This window comes from Equus quagga, chromosome 1 (assembly GCF_021613505.1).
Source record: "Equus quagga isolate Etosha38 chromosome 1, UCLA_HA_Equagga_1.0, whole genome shotgun sequence".
Taxonomy (NCBI): domain Eukaryota; kingdom Metazoa; phylum Chordata; class Mammalia; order Perissodactyla; family Equidae; genus Equus; species Equus quagga.
In genome coordinates, this window is record NC_060267.1 from 84519669 (window position 1) to 84535617 (window position 15949).

Here is a 15949-nt window from a genome sequence, read left to right on the forward strand (position 1 = left end):
TCAGGAATCCACTCTCCCCCGTCCAAGCAGCCCATGGAATGCACTCTTCACATCCTTGTTGCGGAGGCTATATACAAAAGGGTTGGCCAAAGGTGTAATGGTGGTGTACATCACAGCAGCCACCATATCCTGATCCTGAGAGTTCTGGAAAGGAGGCTGGAAGTAGACCCAAATGATGGTGCCATAGAAGAAGCCAACCATGGTGAGGTGGGATCCACAGGTGGAGACAGCACGACGGCGACCAGCAGCTGAAGGCAAATGTAGGATGGTGGCCCCAATGTGGATATAGGAGAGTACAATGAGGGAACAAGGGCCTAGCATGAGGAAACCACCCTCCAAGAATATGGCCAGCTCATTGGAATGTATGTCAGAGCAAGAGGCTCGCAGAAGTGGTCGGTGGTCACAAAAGAAGTGAGGAAGGTTAACATTGCCCTCAGCATCCCCAGCCCAATAAAGAGGCAAGAGGAGTCCCACATGCAGCATGGTGTGCACTATGGACACCACCCAGCACAAGGCCAGTAAGCATGCACAGAGTTGGCGATTCATCACTGAATGGTAGTGCAGAGGGTCACAGATGGCCACGTAGCGATCCAGAGCCATGACAGCAATAACAAGTGTATCTGTAACTCCAAATACATAGAAGAAAAAGAACTGGGCAAAGCAGCGGGCAGCAGGGATGGCTGGATAATTAGAGACCAGATGGGCCAGCAACTGGGGCAGGATGACTGTGGACAGCCCCATGTCTATCACGGAAAGACCACGGAGCAGATAGTACATAGGTGAATGGAGCCTGGAGTCCCGGGAGATAATCAGCACTAGAGTCACGTTCCCCATTATGGTGGTCAAGTAAATAGCCAGGAACAGGAGAAAGGGGAGAGCTGGGGGGACTCTAGCTCTTGAGAATCCAAGGAGCAAGAATACGGGAGAATGTGAAGCATTAGGAGCACAGCCCATGATGGGTGACAACGAGCCTGCCTGGAAAAGTTTGATCACGAAGCAAGTCACAGGTCATAGCTTAGGGAGCATAACAATTCTATTTAATTTATTTATGTTATTCAAGCTCCTTAAAGACTTAAAGTCAACTCTGATCACTATGGCCCTTCCTCTAGGTATATGACTTCACTCCCTTAGTTTATTATAATATCTTCTCCCTTATTTCTTCTGTTTCACCCACTCTAGTGGTTCCTTTTAGGTAATCTGTAAACTCTGATAAAGTCCTTCCTACAGTTATAAACACTCCATTAAAATTGTCTTTTCCTCCAACTACTGCTTATCTCCTTCCTGGCAAATGTCCTGAAAAAATTCCTATACTCACTGTCTCTAGCTCTTCATCTTCCATTCATGCCTCATCCCATTGCAGTCCTCATGATTTCTTCCATCTCAACCTGTAAGGAACATAATATACCATTTAACATGTCACATTTAAAGAAATGGATCTCTATAAATAGTTGATTTTTATAGTGAAATTGCTTCAGGTTGTCATGAAATAACTTGTTTTTCCCTTTTATTTCATTTGGTTGGTTAATGGCATCATCCTCATCACCCTCTGCTTACCCAAATGCAAAACTGGGGGAATCTCTCCTTCATCTCCCTATATTCAATCCCTCCCTAACCATTACATTTTCCCTTGTGTCCATCCTTTGCTCTTAGTCCACCAACTCTATTTAAGCCTCAGGATCTGTGACCAGTACTAATTTCATAGCCTCATTGTTGGTTTCTCTACTTATCTTCCCTGCTAGATCTTCCATTCTTATGCCAGAGTAAAACTTTCAACATGTGATTCCCTGTTTAAAGAGTAAGGGCCTTCAGAATAAAATCCAAATAGCTTGATCTGGCTTGTAAGGAACTTTCATTGTCAGTACCTAACCTATCTTACCAGGATTATGTAACACTTATTAGCTATGTAAGTTATGTTTTCTCACCTGTCAAATGGCGATGAAATGGTCTCTACCTCATAAAATAGAGAAGATTAAAGGAGATACTCTTCTGTTAAATCTTTGGAAGAAGCTAAACTTTGTGGAGTCAAAGCAGGAAGAAACTTTTTCACATTACTGCTTTTGAAAAATCTCTCTTTTAAGTACTAGAAATGCAATCAAATTGAATATCAAAACTCTAAACCTGAAGCAATTTAAACCTTTCTTCCTTCCCCAGGAGGACTTATACTCTCACTTAGAAATCTGCATTAGGGAAAGAAGGATGTGGCTGACTTCATTATTGTACCATCTCATCCATCTTACCTGTAAGCTGTCTCTTGCTATTGCAAGGCCAAAGTAGAAGGATGAAGGAAAGGTTAAGATCTCATTGAGTGGTGCTCTTGGTACAGATCACAAATACAGGACCTTCCTCTGGTGGAGCTTCATATGAGCCCATTTGAGACCACCTACAGGTAACTATTACTTCATTCTTCCCAGACAAGTCTAATTCAAACACTGGCTGATCCCTTAGAGGCCTCCTTTAGGATTGATATTTGACTGTATCATTCTAGGTGTAATCTTCTAAGGTTGCCTCACCCCAGCAGGAAGCCCTCTTGAGTGGGATGCTTTTTAAGATGACACAGCATATACACCTTCCTTGGATCCAATTAGTCCAAGGAAAACTCATACATCTTCATCCCAACAAATTCTGTAAATGCAGCCTTCTCAAACTGTTTTCTAGGCACTGGCAGTAACTGCCTTTGGTCCCTTTCTCAAATTTTCTTTAAAGCTTTAAATAATGCATTTTGAGATTCATTTTACTTTCCGATCATGTTGTCTTAAATTATCTTTTCATTATCGATTTCTTAAATTAATAAGATTGTGGCCGGATAATCAAATCTCTATGAGATTAGTTCTTAAGCTTTTTGAGACACTTTGTGGCTACTTGTGGTTAAATGGACCTGGAATACAAAAAGTGACAGCCTCAACACAAATTCACAATTTCTAGAAATTGTGATATATAACAGAGGTGGCGTTCTCAGTGGCTGAAAGATACTTTATTCAGTTAAATACTGTACCACAACTGTATATACATATTTGAACTTTTATGGTCTACTTGCACTATACAGCAGTTGAAAGCAGAGCCACAGGCATCAATAAGCTTAAGTGTCCAAAACATAATGTTAACTGAAAAATGCCATTTCAGAATGATAGGAAAGAACAACAGGTATGAAGTTTTAAAACATGTAAAAATATTGTTATTTTTGTAAATAGATATATACTTTGAAATTCTGAAAACATGCATGAGAATAATGAACACTTTATTGAGAACAGTGAGTATCTTTGGGGAAGGAGGAAGGACAGAGGATAGGACAGAGAAGTAGTTTGGGTTTTAATTGTAACAGTCTGTTTTTTCAAAATCAGAATTGAAACCAAAAAAGGCAAATGTTAAGTTATTTTAAAGTTGGATGTTGAGTATATGTATTTCATTATTTGGTCTCTATACATTTTTCTATATTGTGAAATTTTTCTTATTAAAAATATAAACAGTAAAGACAGGATAGCGACTGAGATAAGAGCTTTTACTGTATTATATTTTTGTTATTTATTCCTTCATAAGACTAAGCATACCTTTCTAGGTCAACATAACATCCATATGATGTTATTCACTTAATTAAATTACACACTCAGTGCCAGGACTCGAGTACTCATGCCAGTATATCATGGAGAATCTAGAATTAGCTAATATCTATCTTGAACTGGGAGAATCAGAGATTTAGCTCCAAAACAATCTTCCAAAATCTTATGGGAAAAAGGTAGATGTCGCAATGCATGTGAATTGTAACTGTAAGACCTACAATGAGCCAAAGAGCCTAGAAGTTTCCCTAAATTGTCTTTCCCTAATCCCATGTACGTCCCTTGTTTCCAATTACCATTCCTGTTTTCCTGTCTTGCTGTAGTAAATTCTACAGTCTGTTTCTGATGGATGCTCTTTCATTTGGGGATGGTCCTAGAGATCTAGAGCCAGACAAAAAGTTTAGACAGGACTCTGGAATAGGTGGGGAGAAATCTTCAGCAAGAATGTAAGAGACAGAGGTGGAAGTCTCATAACTACCTACATTCCTCCAGCCTCAGGAGTCAAGGACTGGATTAATCATAATCCTTGGTTCATGCTCCACTCTTATTATTGATCTGAGCATCACCTGCATGCTTGTTCCCTTGGTTTTTAATCTTATTATAAACATCCATTAACTTACTGTCTAACACAGAAACTAGAATATTGATTATAATTCATATCTACTTATATGAGCCTTCTCCATCACCTCTCCCTGGCACTTCCCATCTAAAGTAACCAACCTCCTGAATCTTGGGCTAATCATCACCTTATTTTTGTTTAATATATGTTTATATTTAATATATATCTATTATAGATATCCCAAGAAGAATATTGTTAAGTTTAAGATGATCTGAAAATTATAGAAGGGTTTAAAAAAATTTTTTTTTGGTAAAGGAGATTGGCCCTGAGCTAACATCTGTTGCCAACTTTCCTCTATTTTATATGTAGGATGCCATCACAGCATGGACTTGATGAGCAGTGTGTAGGTCCCCACCTGGAATCAGAACCTGTGAACCCCAGGCCACAGAAGCGGAGTGTGAACTTAACCACTATGCCACTGGGCTGGCCCCAAAAGGGTAACAAACTTTAAGCAATTTAGGCTGACTTGATGTTATACCTCAGTATTATATTACTTAGATTTACTAATATTATTTGCTATAGTTGTAGTTCACTTATTTTTCATTGCTATATCCTAGGCTTTTGTGTGAATATACCACAATGTATTTATCCATTCTCTGTCATGTGTATTTGCGTGGTTTAGTTATTTCTTCTACAGAGTGTGGATCCAAGCTGACACCATTTATATTTCTGTGCTCTAAGTTACTAACTCTTTTACATGGGCAAGTGTCTTGATTTGTCTGAGTCTCAGATTCTTCAACCATAAAATAGGCGAAGAAACTACTTATGCAAACTTGTTAGAAGAATTCAATAAAGTGCCTATTCATGTGCAAAAAGCTATCATTCATATCTTATGCTCTACCAACTATTTTTGTTCCATTTCATATATTTAGTATAATTAACTATAGTTTACTTATAAAGTAATTTATTCAAGTTTTTTCTTCCAAGGTTGTCAATGGGCAGTCCTCACCATATACAATGATCTATAACAATAGTATTAGCAGTAGAAGTATTAATAGATAACACTTCTGGAGCCCTTGCTATGTGCCAAACACAGTATGAAGCATCCACATGCATGATTTTATTAAACCTGTATTCTGTGAGTAAATACCATTTTATTACCATTTTACATATGAAGAAACTAAGGCAGAGAGAAATTAAGAAACTTGCTTAATATTACACAGCTAGTCAGTGGCATAACTGGAATTTTAACAGAGAATTGGACATTTTGACCACTGCTTCTCTCAATCCTTTGTTTTCCTTCTCTACTGATGGCATTATTAACCACTATCCCCCACATTCTTGACATTTGGCTGTTTCCAAACTCATTAATATTGTAAAATTAGGAATTTCATCCTCCTTATTTTGGTGGTTAGCTCTTTTCTATATCTTTTTCTGAATTCTTCTCCAATTCCCTTCACTGTGGAGACTCCCCAAGAGCAAACTGAAGAACGTATCCAGTCCAAGAGGCTCATTGACCAACTTAATGCTGATTATCCGTAAATCTACATCTGCAAACCTGGCAGACCTCACTCCTCCAGTATTGTGCCGAAAGATCCATCCTATAGTTCTGGCAAAAAAAACAAATGAAGTACGTAATGAATCAGAGTATATAAGGGAGGGTTAATAACATAGATGAAGGATCCAGAGAGAATAATGATGACTGGGGAGAAAAGGAGATGGAAGGACAGTCAAAAGAAAACAGTAAAGGAGGTAGAGGAGTGTGAATCAGGGACAACATGTAGATCTAATCACTATAAATCAATCATACTGGAGATTGCTTTAATAATTTATAAGAGCAATTGTCAAGACTATTTTTCCCTCAAAGCACAATTGTTACTTTAAATAGTGATTAACAACTGGAATCTGCTCCTCTGGAAATATCTGAGAGGAGAGAGAAGAGAACGGATAGAGTTTTAAACAATTGATCTGAATACCTGAATTTGCCTATGGTTCCCAGAAAATAACTTTGGCTAAATCAAGTGCAGAGGTAATCACGTGATCCAGAAGATCATTTATTTGTCCACCCATTTGTTGATTAATTCATCTGTTCTACAAGTATTGATTTTTTTACCTGTTATTGGACTTTAAGATAAACCACATGAAGACTCTGCCATGAGGAAGTCATAGTATGGAAAAAAACAAAGATCAACATTGGACGAAAAACAGTGTGATAAGTGATATGATAAATATAAGCAAATGGGCTTCTGGAGCTTCTTTGGAGCAGCCCCATCTCAGCCTTGGGTGAGGTCAGAGATGGGCTCAGGTGATGAAAATATTCCTAAGAGATATCAAAATCACAGCAGGGTGGTTGTGGCAACCCACATACAAAATAGAGGGATACTGGACAGCAAGGTATAACACACACAAAAAAACTCTTAGAGTCGACACCAAAGCTGCCCTCCATTTTACTCAGAGAACACCTGGAATTCTGAATCAATAATGTGAATGGGATATAACTATGCATGTGCATGTGTATGTACATGTATGTCTATGCTGTATATAAGCTGTATGTATGAGAAAAAATTCATAAAATAATTATTGAAAAGCAGAATTTACTTTCAATTGGGAGTTTCTTCTAAACTTTGCTCCCTAAAATTCCACATTTCTAAAAATAATTTTGCAGTTTCCATGTAGAATGAAAGTGACGCTGTTCGTCAGAGACATAGAAATGAAGACACAATAGAGAAAAGGACAAATAGAAAGGGAAAACAAGAAAGAATGATGCAAAGTGGTGGGGAAAAACAGAATGGAAAGATATGATTGAAAGAGAGTACAGAGTGAATATATGAATGAAACAGACGTGGAAATAAGAGGAAGAACTTTTGAAATGAGAAGAGAGAGAAGCATAACTGAGGATATGAATTTTTTAATGGTTAGGGCAGAGATAATGAGCTGAAATAAAGATTTTGGGGGAAAAGGCATGTGGATGGTGAGTGAGAGAAGGGTGGGAATGTGGAAAGAGCAGAAAGAGAGCAGAATAGATGGGGTCATGAAATGGCACAAGTGAAAGAGAAGTGTAGGCAGGTATGAGAAATGGAATATCAAGAATGGGAACAGAGAGGAGGGCTGGTGAGGGAGATTGTCAGGGTGAAGAGAGAGAGGGGAATGGCTTGAGGACATAAGCGAAAAAGGATAATGTTAAACAGGACGGGTCCAAACTGAGAGACAGATTACTCACAGATAAAAATAAGAATTGTTCAGGGGAAAAAAGGATGGCGAATGAAGGCATTTCCCGACCCACACACTCACCTGGCAAGAAAGGACTTCGGCTCTAGACTTTGCGGCTGCAGCCTTCTATCAGACCCCAGGGATCTGGCCATGGTGCTGAAGGACAGATCGGTGCATGGGGCTAGAAGTCAGGGTTACTGAGGCTAGGTGAGATTTAGAGATTGTGAGGCCCCAGAGAACTTTCCCCTAGAGCCACGTGGGAGAGGTCAGGTACAATGTCTCCTGCCATCGCAAAAAGCAAGAAAATAGGGACATACTCTCAAGGGAGGGTTAAAAGCACTTCAAGTCCCTGGCAATAAATCCATGCCACTGATCCTGATGGGGTGGGGGGACTACTTAATCGATGCCCAGGCATTCCAAATGGCAGACGTCTGTGTCTCATTACCCAAATAACTCACTCAGTCATCACATTGTTATCTTCCTATGATATAATAAGTATGATGTAATGGCCTAAAATTGGGCATTAGAGCCAAGTAAAACAGAATATAATTCTGATATATACCTCTCACAAACTTTGTGAATTTGGCAATTACTTAAAATCTCTGAGCTCTAGTCTATTTTATGTGTAAAGTGGTAATAACACCTTATTTTTAAATAAATGATTGTTTTAAGGATTAGCATATAGAGACTGGCATATAGTAAAAGCTCAGATAATAACTGTTCTTGTTGCTGACACCATTACTGCTACAATCATCGTGGGTATTACACAACCAAAGGAAATTCAGGTTTTTCAGATGTTGGTAGGTTGCAGTTTCTATAGTCCAATTCTTCTATTTGACTGTGTGCTCCTGGAAGGAAGAGGTTTTGATGAATTCATCTCTGTATCTAGTGCCTAGCACATTGCCTGGCACAAAGCAAGCACTCAAGAAAGAGTGGCTGGATAAATGGTCAGCAAGTGATAATCCTTCTCTTGTTAACTCTAATTCTCTGGCCCAATGAAATGCCCTATCTTACCTATCAATCTCCATCACAGTGTTACCAAGAGTAAATATTTATGGGATGAAGGTATTTTCTCTATTTCTTTTGTTTTCACAATCAATTAGCTAGCCCATTCTCTAATCTCATTACTAGGCTAATTAAACACCCATAATCCATTAAAAAAAATAGGGATCAAGGAGTTATTAATGTTTTTTATAATAATATATACTGCCACCCACTTTTATGGTGCTTTAATACTAGTAACATAAGTAAGACAGAATAGACACGTTGCCCAGTTGATTAAATCATGGAAGGCAGGGACTCGGGCCCGTAATGTGATCTCCGGCAGCAAGGGCTATACTGGACTCAAGAGGACTCTTTTTCAGAAGCCAAATTAATAAAATTCCAGAGCCTTTATTTGTATATTTTATTTATCATGGCAAGTACAACAAAGAATAACATAAAAATGAGATCACTTGATTTTGATGTTAAGGAACTCTAAATACCATTAAAATGGCTTGTCTCAAGGTAAACTTGAAATAATTGTTCAACAATCTTCATAACGTCTGTTGAACAATTTAAGTTTAAAGGGTAAACTCTTAGAATTGAAACATATTTTATAAAATAAGTCCTTAGTGTCAACCTTTTTAAAGACATTTATACGTTGATGTAACATTAAGAAAATTATTGTGTGATGGAAATTAACAATTTCACTTTTTCTGAACTTTAGCTTATTAGTAAATAAAACGATGGTTCCTGAGCTGTACATTCCAATTTAAAGAAAAATTGATACAATTATAAGAATTTTGATTTATTATGAGTTCATTTTTGAAATCACCATTTCTAAAATTTATTTATTCCATTCAAGAGTTTACTAACAAATTGCATGTTGAAATTAAAAGTGTTTTTCAATATCTTCCCTAAATAAAGATAAATTCAGATACTGTTTTCCTATCACTGATTTCAGAAATAACTGGATTGGATACTGTTTAGTGTGGATGTATGTAATGGTGCAACTCATATCTGCCTTCTTCTGAAAGTTGTCAATCGACATTCATTAAAATTCATTTTATATGATTGAGTACTAGAAAAGTTTAGGCTAAGCATCTGGGTTTACTACCTAAGACTAGTAAACGAAGACTTGAAATTATTAATATTTTTATATGAAATCATTTCTACATTTATAGTCTTGGCAAAGTTAAAAACCAAGAAGTTATTAAGTTCAGAACTGGACTTGAATTTAAAATCTTCATTATTAATGCCACTACTATTGATTTAGTTCCTCTTAAAAAGTATCATAAGTCCCTCAATTAGTGTTCTTATTGGAAATGTGTCTACAACACTTGGCTTGAATTTAATTTGTATCTGTATTAAAGTTTGGGAGTTAAAATGGTATATTAGTAAATCTATTAAGGCTTAGTTTTCTGTTCATACATGTGCTACTAACTATACAATAAAACTATTAACTGGGAATTCCATGGGATTTTCTTTCCTTTTAAAGGAAGCTGTATTTTGTATAAGTTTTATGACTACTGTTCTGGATGATGAATCAAGCAGTAATCCAAAACTGACTTTCAATGTGTTACTGAATATGGTTTAGATCCCAGAGGACAGGAAGGCTGTAGGGGAATAACTTACATCTCTTGTTTCCTCAAGTTGCAGATTATGACATGTAGCCATTGTGAACACTATGAGGAAGCCAAAAACTTCTGCTCCAAGCTGAGGGTGTCTGTAAGACTAGCCTGTAATTTCCACAAAGTGGAACTCACTTTGAGTCCCAGCACTCCTGTGGTCAAAGCAGCCAGACAGAAGCTAGGACTCAGGCCAGCTAGAGTGAGGACTGGGCATCAGGCCTATGAAGGATGGGTACTGAAGAAGAAGAGTTGGTTGATGACATGCTGACCAAGATGAAAAGGGGATACAAGCCTCAGGACAGAAAAGGCTCTGAGGAATATGAGAGGGTAATAATTATAAAATGCTAGTTGCATATATTGAGTGTTGACTATGTGACAAACACCATGCTGGGTGTTGCAGGCTTTGTTCATTTCATACTCACAATATCGCTTTTGGGTTAGTACTATGAAAGGCAGTATAGCTTAGTGTTTAGGCTAACAGACTGTGAAGCTGTAATCACAGCTCTATCACCAACTGTGTGATCTTGGGCAAATATCTTAACTTATACATACCTCAGTTTTCTAATCAGTAAATAGGGATAATAATAGTGCATACCTCATGAGGTCGTTAATGGCTAATAAATGAGATTATGTAAAATGCTTAAGACAAGGCCTTATATATCAGAAACATCACATAAGAATTACTATTCCCATTGAAATACATCAAAAGTAGATAATTGAGGTTCTCCACTGTCTCACAGTGTTCTAACAAAGAGTCAGTTGCTAGTCTATCTGAAACCAAACCTCTGTTCTTAAACACCAACTGTAGCACTTTCCTATGGTCATGCTAACTGGAGTTGTAAAAACTTATTTCTCCAACTTCTCAATCTCTCTCTTACTAATTCATGAAGGAATCTATTCTTGTTAAGAAGAAAGAGTTTGTTGTGAGGATATTATTAAACCTACCCATGCTCAAGATACTCTTAGAAATTAGAGGAAAGGAAGCTCTCACCTACCTGGGAACTTACTTCAAGACTGGACGAGACAATTCATTTATCCATGTAATTTTTTGATTGATCACCAATAATTCTGATGGGCATTAAGCATACACCAACGAAAAATAACTGATTATGTCACTAAAGGATCCTCCATTCTAGTGAGGATAAATGATAAAACATAATTTCAAGTGTCAGGTAAACAAAAGAGAAGTAAAGTTACAAATGAGGGAAGTTTTATTAGCATTACTTTACATGTGAATGACAGAAACTAGAAAAAGGAATACGTTCTTTCCAGCATTCCCACAATTTGAAGAAAACCTGCTAAAACTAATTCACGACGTCTGTCTGATTCCAATTTCTCTACTAGACCACACTGTCTTCCACATGGAACTCAGTGCCCTGCTACTTCAAGAATATTCCCTCTCTTTCTGCTCTAACCATAGAGGGTCAGTTTCTCAGGGTTCTGACAATGTTTTTGTTTTGAAATTCCAATTATCCCTTAGTACATGCCAAATTCCCCATTATACCTTATAACTATGTCTTTCCTGGGAGTGGGGTCTCAGATGAAGGTACCATTCCCTCCCATCTCCCATCAAAACTCTCCATCTTTCCATGTTCTCTTATTTCCACGTCCTGCTCTTCATGTTTATCCCTAGGCCAAGTGTTTTGAAAGCTCTAAAGAAACTTTTTAGTCCCAATATAAAGTACAATTAGGGATCAGACAGGAAGGGACATAGGAAAATCTAACTTTAACTTATATATATGTGTGACAAATAAAATATATATATAATTAAATATTCATATAAAATAATTTTATATGAATCAACATTATATAAATATAAATTTACATATATCACATCATATATGTCACATCACATTTTCTTTCTCCATTTATCCATCAATGGATAGTTTGTTTAGTTGGTTTCCATATCTTGGCTATTGTGAATAATGCGAAAATGAACATGAGAGTGAGTTCTCTCTTAGAGATCCTGATTTCATTTCCTTTGGCTATATACTCAGAAGCGAGATTCCTGTATCATATGGTAGTTCTATTTTTAAATGTTTGAAGGAACCTCATGCTATTTTTCACAATGACTATAAGTCGTGGGGCCAGTCCCTGGAGTTTTTGACTTATAAGCAATATAAGGATTAAGAACGTAAAGCTTGTTTTAAGTTTATGCATACTTAAGTACCATCATAAAAAATTATACATGAAACAATAAAATTATACATATAACAGTTGGAGTTATTTGTATTTGTCCTTTAAAATAGGCCTTCTAAATGCTTAAGTTTGAGGTATCTCAAATCACTTCATTAAGATCTGTGCTCAAATGTTTCCTTTTCAGAAAGATCTTCCCTGACCATCCTTTCTAAAATACTACATCCCCTGTCACACTCTTTTCACTTCTCATACATTTTTTTTTCAATATCCCACGTGACTTCTGGACATAATATATATTTGTTTGTCTAATGTCTGTCTTTCCTCACTAAAATTCAAACTCTGTGAGTACAAGTGCTTTATTTTATTTACTGCTGTATCTCTAGGACTTATATCAGTGTCTGGCACATAGCAGGCCTTCAGGAAATATTTATTGAATGAAAAATACATGAATGAACTCTGTTCACAGTTATGAACAGAGCTGGAGTTTGATGAAGCCTTCACTTTGGGCTCCTCATGGATATTCACATGCAAAAGAATTAAATTTTACTCCAATCCTACACTATACACAAAAATCAACTCAAAATAGGGGGCAGCCCAGTGGTATAGCAGTTAAGTTTGTGTGCTCCGCTTTGGCGGCCCAGGGTTCACCGGTTTGCATTCCAGGCATGGACCTACTCACCACTTATCAAACCATGTGGTGACAGGCATCCCACATACAAAGTAGAGGAAGATGGGCATGGATGTTAGCTCAGGGCAAATCTTCCTCAAAATAAAATAATCAACTCGAAATGGATTAAAGACTTACCTGTAAGACCTGAAATCATAAAACTCCCAGAAGAAAACATAAAAGGAATCTCTTTGACACGGGTCTTGGCAATGATATTTTTAGAATGACGCCAAAAGCAGACAATAAAAGCAAAAATAAACAAGTGTTACTACATCAAACCAAAAAGCTTCTGCACAGCAAAGGAAATCATCAACAAACTGCAAAGGCAACCTAAAGAATGGGAGAAATATTTGCAAACCACATATCTGATGAGGGGTTAATATCCAAAATATGTAAGGAATTCATACAACTCAATAGCAAAAAAATAAGTAACTTGATTAAAAAATGAACAAAAGACTTGAATAGACATTTTTCCAAAGAAGACACACAAATGGCCAATAGATACATGAAAAAGTGCTCAACATCACTAATCATCGGGGAAATGCAAATCAAAACCACAATGAGTTATCACCACACACGTGTTAGGATGGTTATTATTAAGTGTCTCTTAAAGAGAGAACAATTGTTGGCAAAGATGTGATTAAAAGGAAATCCTGGTACACTGTTGGTAGGGGTGTAGGTTGGTCCAGCCATTATGAAAAACAGTATGGTACTTCCTGAAAAAATTAAAAATAGAACTACTATATGATCTGGTAGTCCCATTTTTGGTTTATGTAAAGGAAATGAAATCAGGATTTGGAAGAGGTATCTGTACTCCCATGTTCATTGTAGCACTATTCACAATAGTCAAGAAATAGAAACAACCTAAATGTCCATTGACAGATGAATGGATAAAGAAAATGTGGCATATACACTCAGAAGAATATTATTCAGCCTTAAAATAGAAAGAAATTCTGTCATTTGCAACACGGATGGAGAAAGACATTATACTAAGTGAAATTAACTAGACACAGAAAAAAAAAGTTTTCATGATCTTCTTGTATGTAGACTCTAAAAGAGTCAAACTCAGAGAAGCAGAGAGTAGAATGGTGGTTCCCAGGGGTTGAAGAGAGGGGCATATGGGAGAGGTGATGGTCAAAGGAGACAAAGTTTCAGTTATACAAAGTTAAGTAAATTCTGGAGATCCACTATACAGCATACTACCTATACCTAACAATACTATATCGTATACTGAACACTTGCCTACAGAGTAGATCTTATGTTAAGTGTTCTTACCACAAATCAGAATAATAATAATAGATGGGGTAGGAGGAAACTTTGGGAGGTGATGGATATGTTTATGACCATCATGGTGGTGATGGTTTCATGGGTGTACACTTATCCCCAAACTCATCAAACGGTAAACATTAAATATGTAAACTTTTATATGTCAATCATACCTTAGTAAAGTACTTTAAAAACAGAAAATATAAAAATAATATTTCCCTAATAGGTTTATTAGGAGGGTAAAAATGTGTCAATACTTATAAAGCACATAGAAAAATTCTCTTAATAAGCACTTTATAAAAGTTTATAAATGAGAATAAATGAATTTTTAAAAGGCTGAAGGAAGACCGGGCAAAATGTTATTATAGTCAATCCTTTCTGGGTGATGGAAACATGGATTATTACTACTTTTCTTTTTTGTACTTGTCTATATTTTTAAATTTCAAATTACCACAAACAAAATTGAAGAAATACTATGATTGTTGTTGAGTAACCACTATCTTGGACAAAGCATTGCATGAGCCATATGCGGGTGGAAACTGCCTCTGTTTTATATACTACTGTATCTCCAGCACCTGGCACAATTCCTGACATATACTAAGCCTTCTAGAAATACCTATAAACTAATGACCGATTGGAGCCATCAGATATTAATAGGCATGTTTACTGATCTCGAGGCGTATGCAGTCTAGTGAGAGGCAGCACAAACTAATAATGTGCTTTTAACCTTAATCTAATAAGAAGTAGTTCATATTTTTGACAATATGATTTATCTAAGAATTACTATTCAGCACATAATTCCCAAGTCTTTTTTGCTAGCAGCATGAAAAAGCAGTAGAGTGGCAGGTTAAGAGGACGGAGTCAAGGAGGAGTTAAATAACCTCATGAGATGTTTCAAAAATGAATTCTGTCACTGACTAGCTGTGTTACATTGTGCACGTCACCTCACCTCCCTGAGCTCAGACTCCTCATCTCTAAAGTCAAGAAAATAAGACCACCTACCTCTTCAAGGTGATGCAATAACTAGATGAGCTATTACATTTGCTTCATTTAGCTGAGTGCCTAGGTCAGAGCAAGAACTCACTAAAATTATTAATTTGTGCCTTTTTAAATTGATGTATAAGCAATAAGCCAAAAACACTGAGATATTGCTTAGAATGGAAGCCCAAAGTGTTAAAAGAGGACAGAAGAAAGACCCATTCCAACACATCAAGCAAAGTGTCCTGGAAAAGGCTGATTTCAAGCCTTACATGTTAGGTATATTAGATGAAGGAAACGATAAACAATAGCATGACAGTATAAGTGGGTGAGGGGGCTATGAGTCATGAGAAATGGGATATTCTCGGATGATGGTCATACTAGGAGAACATGAAGTTTGAGTCCTAACTTGAAAATTCTGCAGTACACACAAAGTGAGATGCTCAAATGACCAGGAACTCAGGATTCCATAAAACATAAGATATAGTCACCTAGTGGTTTTCCTGAGTGGAAAAACAAGGGTCATAAATCAGTATTTTATAAGTATACTTGGGGATGCTTCAGACAGGAGAGTAAAGAGTAAATTCTGGGGTTGAAAGTCTTAACTCTATTATTATTTTTTTTTTGAGGAAGATTAGCCTTGAGCTAACTACTGCCAATCCTCCCCTTTTTGCCAAGGAAGACTGATCCATGCCCATCTTCCTCTACTTTATACATGGGACGCCTACCACAGCATGGCTTTTGCCAAGAGGTGCCATGTCTGCACCCAGGACCTGAACCGGCGAACCCCGGGCCACCAAGAAGCAGAACATGCGAACTTAACCACTACACCACCGGGCCGGCCCCTTAACTCTATCATTTTTTGTTTTCTGAAGTTTTAAGAACATTATCCAATTAGGGGCTGCTCCTGAGCCTGGGAGAGGGGAAAGTGACTGGTGGCATCAGGAGTTCCAGTCTTTTTAGTCCA

The 15949-nt window shown here is 37.1% G+C and overlaps 1 protein-coding gene across 1 annotated transcript; it reads right to left on the minus strand.

Moving 5' to 3' along the window:
* LOC124238207 (olfactory receptor 1B1) lies at positions 1-954 on the minus strand. The gene has a single exon (XM_046658896.1). The coding sequence runs from the start codon at positions 952-954 to the stop codon at positions 1-3; it is 954 nt and encodes a 317-aa protein (XP_046514852.1).
* Positions 955-15949: the final 14995 nt, after the last annotated feature.

Coding starts and splice junctions, on each gene's coding strand:
- LOC124238207 (XM_046658896.1), bottom strand. CDS start 954: ATGGGCTGTGCTCCTAATGCTTCACATTCTCCCGTATTCTTGCTCCTT.